Here is a 6,000-nt window from a genome sequence, read left to right on the forward strand (position 1 = left end):
TGTGTGCAAAAACTATCAGCATAAAAACGTTCTGAAAATGTTGATCTGTTTGTCCAATTAGCATCATCATTCTTCACACTGCCCTCCAGTTGCTGATCCTTTCTATTCCATGCCAAGTGAACTGTATGTCAAAGTGTGTGTGTGAACTGTATGTCAAAGTGTGTGTGTGAACTGTATGTCAAAGTGTGTGTGTGTACCTATGTAAGTTAGTGTCGCGGATACTTTTCGGAAAATTCCTATGAGAGCACATTTGTCAGCACATCTCGGCCCGTGTCTGATTGTGTCTGTATCATGCGGTAACATTTTCTATGAGACACACATATAATGCCTCGTGTACGGCGCACTTGGAAAGTATTCAGACCCTTTGCTATGCGACTCGAAATTGAGCTCAGGTGCATCCTGTTTCCATTGATCCTCCTTGAGATGTTTCTACAACTTGATTGGAGTCCACCTGTAGTAAATGAAATTGATTGGACATGATTTGGATCGGCACACAACTGTCTATATACGGTCCCACAGTTGACAGCGCATGTCAGAGCAAAAACCAATCCATGAGGTCGAAGGAATTGTCCATAGAGCTCAGAGACAGCTCTGGAGTTCTAGAGTTCCTCTGTGGAGATGGGAAAACCTTCCAGAAGGACAAGCATCTCTGCAGCACTCCACCAATCAGGCCTTTATGGTAGAGTGGCCAGACGGAAGCCACTCCTCTGTAAAAGAAACAAGATTCTCTGGTCTGATGAAACCAAGACCTCTTTGGCCTGAATACCAAGCGTAACATCTGGAGGAAACCTGGCACCATCCCTACAGTGAAGCATGGTGGTGGTGGCAGCATCATGCTGTGAAGACGTTTTTCAGAGGCAGGGACCAAGGGAAAGATGAACGGAGCAAAGTACAAATAGATCCTTGATGAAAACCTGCTCCAGAGTGCTCAGGACCTCAGACTGAGGCGTAGGTTCACCTTCCAACAGGACAACGACCCTACGCAAACAGCCAAGATAACGCAGGAGTGGCTTTGGGACAAGTCTCTGAATGTCCTTGAGTGGCCCAGCCAGAGCCCGGACTTGTACCCGATTGATCATCTCTGGAGAGACCTGAAAATAGCTATGCAGCGACGCTCCCCGTCCAACCTGACAGAGCTTGAGAGGATCTGCAGGGAAGAATGGGAGAAACTGCAGGGAAGAATGGGAGAAGCTTGTAGCGTCATACCAAAGAAGACTCGAGGCTGTAACTGTTTTTATTTGCAACAATTTCCAAAAACCTCTTTTTGTTTTGTCATTATGGGGTATCGTGTGTAGATTGATGACGGGGGGGGAAACGATTTAATCCATTTTAGAACAAGGCTGTAATGTAGCAAAATGTGGAAAAAGCCAAGGGGTCTGAAAACGTTCCGAATGCACGGTAAGTGCCTAATACAATTCTTAGAGCTATAACCCTCGCTATGTCCTTCCCCACCAGAGCCTAAGTTTGTGGGTTCGTTCTGGGTGCCGGAGAGTGAGAACCCAGATGATGATAAGATCTTCTTCTTCTTCCGGGAGACGGCGGTGGAGGCTCAGGGCCTGGGGAAGTCCACCTACTCCCGTATCGGACAGCTCTGCAGGGTGAGAACGTTGCTCAGATTACACCGTGCCTGTATTACACCGTAGCTTAAAGTGTGGCGTATTGTAACGTAGCTAATACTATAGCCATACACTCGTAACCTTATCCTTAGGCTCTGGCGTACACATACGCTATGCTGTCTCAATGGCACTTGATGTTTAAGTATGTACGGCAATGATTTAGTATCACCTGAATATTTACCTTTGAACTTTGGTCTATAATGTTGTTGCAGAATGATATGGGTGGCCAGCGTAGTCTGGTCAACAAGTGGACCACGTTCTTGAAGACTCGTCTCATCTGTTCTGTGCCGGGCAGTGACGGCAGTGACACGTACTTTGACGAGCTCAGTAAGTAGCCGCTACACTCCGAGTGCGTTATCTGATCCTAGCTGTCGCTCCAGGCCCCACCAGAGCACGGGATTCAACCAATGAAGATTCATCTGAGCTAAATGGACAGAGCCGGAGGTTATGTTTGTGTTTCTCTGACCTTTGACCTCTACCCTCTGACCGGTGTTCCTCCCACAGGGGATGTGTTCCTGCTGCAGACCAAGGATAGGAAGAACCCTCTGGTCTACACTGTCTTCTCTACCTCCAGGTCAGAGTTCAAACCAGGGGATGGATTGAGTTATTGTGTGCTCTTGTGCTTGTGTGTGCATATGAGTGCTAGTGCATGTGTGTGTGTGTTTGTGTGTTTGTGTTCCTGACTGTGATTGTGTGTTTTATAGTAGGCTATGTCTCTAACTGTGCGTCCCCTGCCTCCCAGCAGCAGTGTATTCAAGGGATCAGCCGTGTGTATCTACACCATGAATGACATCCGCAGGGCCTTCTTGGGGCCCTTCGCCCACAAAGAGGGTCCAAACTACCAGTGGGTCCCCTTCCAGGGCAAAGTCCCCTACCCACGCCCTGGCATGGTACGTAGCCTACATCAGTTCAGTAGGAATTTACTGAATGGGATATTTTAACATCAGTAGTTTAGCTCATTAACTATACTAACAATCACCATTGTGATAGCTCTGTTTGGCCGATGTTAAACCCTGGGCTGAGCCCATGTGACCCGTCTTATCTCATAATAATCTTATAATAACCTCATAATAACCTCTCTGTACTGTTACCCTGTGTGACCCCTTAGTGCCCCAGCAAGACATTCGGCAGCTTCGAGTCCACCAAGGGTTTCCCTGACGACGTGATCCAGTTTGCCCGTCACCACCCTCTCATGTTTAACCCCGTGTACCCCCTGAACCGCCGGCCCGTCTTCCTGAGGACCAACGTAGACTACAGCTTCACCCAGATCGCTGTGGACCGGGTGGGCGCCGCAGACGGGCATTATGATGTCATGTTCATTGGCACAGGTAACCACCTTACTCTTACAGGTGGCCGTGAAGATTCATGCTTAGCCTGGTCCCAGATCTGCTTGTGCTCTCGACAACTCCATTTGCTGACATTGTCGAGCCAAACAGCAGGAACAGACTGGCACCCAGGGTCATTCATGCCATCCACATGGTACTCTTGACCCTAGGATTCTATGTGTTATACTAAATAGAATGTATATTACTGAGCAGAGTGTATATTGAATATGGATGGATTGTGGGATCCAGTCTGAAACTCTGTGTGGGTGTGTCGCAGACAAAGGGACGGTGCTGAAAGTGATCTCTGTACCGAAAGAGAGCTGGAACAACATGGAGGACCTGCTACTGGAGGAGCTAGAGGTGTTCAAGGTGAGGGGGCCCCATCCATCGTTCTGCTGGCGTCAGAGGAGGCTGGTGGGAGGAGCAAGAGGAGGACTCATTGTGGTTGGAATGGAATAAATTGAGCGCAGTCGAACGTGGTTTCCACGTGTTTGATATTCTTCCACTTCTTCCATTCCAGCCTTGACACGGAGCCTGTCCTCCAATAGCCCCTCCCACCAGCCTCCTCTGGCTTGCATGTGTATATTTAAAGACATGCAAGTCTATGTTTACGTTTCTATTTAAAAGTGTGATTCTTAACCGTTTGTTCTGCTCTACAGGATGCCTCATCCGTCATCAACATGCAGATATCCTCAAAACGGGTAAGAGTCTCTTAAACCCTAACATATCATCTTAGGGGCTGCAGGGCAACAACTAGAAGCTAAAAGAGAACATGTGACCAGCTCTCTAATAATGTATTCACAAGATGTTTAATATCAAGTCATTTGACTGTGGGCCACTAACATTTCTCCGCTCTCTCTCTGTCCACAGCAACAGCTGTATGTGGGCTCAGACACGGGTCTGGCCCAGGTTCCTCTGCATCGCTGCAGTATCTATGGGAAGGCCTGTGCTGAGTGCTGCCTGGCCAGAGACCCCTACTGCGCCTGGGACGGCACCTCCTGCACCCGCTACCTACCCAACACCAAACGGTAAACAAATACACAAACTCAAACTTACGACCCAGCATGCTACCTACCCAACACCAGACGGTAAACATATACACAAACTCAAACTTACGACCCAGCATGCTACCTACCCAACACCAGACGGTAAACATATACACAAACTCAAACTTACAACCCAGCATGCTACCTACCCAACACCACATGGTAAACAAATACACAAACTCGAACTTACAACCCAGCATGCTACCTACCCAACACCAGACGGTAAACAAATACACAAACTCGAACTTACAACCCAGCATGCTACCTACCCAACACCAAACAGTAAACACGCTAGCTATCCAACTGTTGAACCATAACCAACTTCCTCCACCACCTTTAAAACTGTAAACTCACCAAACCTGATCCGCTATAACCAGCCAAATCTAAACACCCCAAACCCTACTCATACAAACCCCAGCTGACTACACTCTTAGGAAAAAAAGGGTTCCTAAAGGGTTTTTTCAGCTGTCCCCATAGGAGAAACCTTTTTGGTTCCTGGTAGAACCCTAGTCACTATCATCCCAAGCGATCAGACAGACATATCTGTCCTTGTTCTCCAGGCGTTTCCGTCGTCAGGACGTGAGGAATGGAGACCCCAACACCCTGTGTTCAGGAGGTAAGACTCTTTCACTCTGCACTAAGTCTGAACTCAGGACTCACAAACTGAGCTCTGAACTCAGACTCATAAATCATGCTGATATCAATGGGAGACTAGACGTTTTTTAGTTACGCACTCAGATTTCAAGTTAGGATTCGGGAAACACTGTGCCAAGGAGCTAACTCTCTCTCCCATGCTCCCACCCAGAGAGGGCAGGGTGATTAGTATGATTCTGTGCCATAATCTCTCTTTGGGCCGTATTAGATGAGTTACACAAAGGCATAACGTGACGATTCCACACAATTATGTCATATCGTGCTCGGTGAGGGTGTTGCGCAAGACAGGGAAAGGTCAGTGGGATTATCTCAGAGTTTGGCTGTGACAAGGGACAAAACGGCACACAATCACATGGTGATTGCCTTACACTTTTTTACTGCTTGGAATAATATGTTGGCCACCTCAAGACTGTAAAATAAATATACAATTGTAATCTCACATTAGCTCACGTTATCTGATGATGTGTATCGCCCACTGTAGACCACCACAAGCACCGGGTGGCAGAGAGGAGGCTGTTCGGGGTGGAAGGGAGCAGCACCTTCCTGGAGTGTATCCCCAAATCCCTGCAGGCCAGAGTGACCTGGACCTTCCAGAAACAACCCCACAACGCCAAGGAAGAGGTAAAAGGCAAAATCACAGTGAAGAGACATACTGTTTTCAACAGTATTCAAAGGATTTTTGGTTCACATTGACTGTTACAAGCTCTAATACTCTGCTGTGTGTGTTTCTGTCTGTGTGTGATGTCATCCAGCCGCGCCTGGATGACCGTGTGCTGCAGACAGAGCGGGGGCTGTTGGTGAGGAGGGTACTGAAGCGGGACGTGGGCCTCTACCAGTGCCACGCCATGGAGCACGGCTTCACCCAGACCCTACTGGGCATCACCCTGGAGGTAGTACCCTCCTCCTCCTCTTCCTCCCCGGCCGCCGACCCTCTCCTTCGATTGGACCCCCGCAGCGGAGGCGGCGGCCCACCTTCCACCAATCAGAAGCTGTGGTACCGGGACTTCATGCAGCTTGTGGACCACCCGAACCTCAGCACCGTGGATCAGATCTGTGAGCAGGTGTGGGCGCGCAAGAGCGCCCAATCGGACAAGAGCTTCCCGTCTTCTCCCGACAAACAGGCCCCGCCCATCGGTCCTGTGGTCCGGCCCCCTAACAAGAAGTGGAAGCATCTGCAGGACATCCGCAAGGGGAGGAACCGCCGAACCCACGACGGGAAACCCTCCCCACGAGCACCACGCAGCGCAGGGGAGTGACAACAGAGAGAGAGGAGAGAAAGAAGGAGAGAGACTGAGGGTGGCGAGAGAGGGAAGAGAGGGAAGAGAAGGAAGAGGAAAAGAGAGAGACAGAGACTGATAG

General features: G+C 49.1%; 1 protein-coding gene across 3 annotated transcripts in view; it reads left to right on the forward strand.

Annotated features, from left to right (window-relative positions):
* Positions 1-6,000, forward strand: part of LOC112215838 (semaphorin-3B) — a 68,829-nt gene that overhangs the window by 61,521 nt on the left and 1,308 nt on the right. For all 3 annotated transcript variants that reach the window (XM_042299288.1, XM_024375266.2, XM_042299289.1), the window contains 11 exons: positions 1,456-1,598; positions 1,829-1,943; positions 2,121-2,190; positions 2,362-2,506; positions 2,725-2,944; positions 3,219-3,310; positions 3,601-3,642; positions 3,812-3,969; positions 4,548-4,603; positions 5,123-5,262; positions 5,394-6,000. The exon at positions 5,394-6,000 is cut by the window's right edge and continues 1,308 nt beyond it. In XM_042299288.1, the coding sequence (XP_042155222.1) occupies positions 1,456-1,598; positions 1,829-1,943; positions 2,121-2,190; positions 2,362-2,506; positions 2,725-2,944; positions 3,219-3,310; positions 3,601-3,642; positions 3,812-3,969; positions 4,548-4,603; positions 5,123-5,262; positions 5,394-5,897 (1,685 nt within the window). In that variant the 3' untranslated portion in view covers positions 5,898-6,000. The remainder of the gene's footprint in view (positions 1-1,455; positions 1,599-1,828; positions 1,944-2,120; positions 2,191-2,361; positions 2,507-2,724; positions 2,945-3,218; positions 3,311-3,600; positions 3,643-3,811; positions 3,970-4,547; positions 4,604-5,122; positions 5,263-5,393) is intronic.

This window comes from Oncorhynchus tshawytscha, linkage group LG16 (assembly GCF_018296145.1).
Source record: "Oncorhynchus tshawytscha isolate Ot180627B linkage group LG16, Otsh_v2.0, whole genome shotgun sequence".
Lineage (NCBI taxonomy): Eukaryota > Metazoa > Chordata > Actinopteri > Salmoniformes > Salmonidae > Oncorhynchus > Oncorhynchus tshawytscha.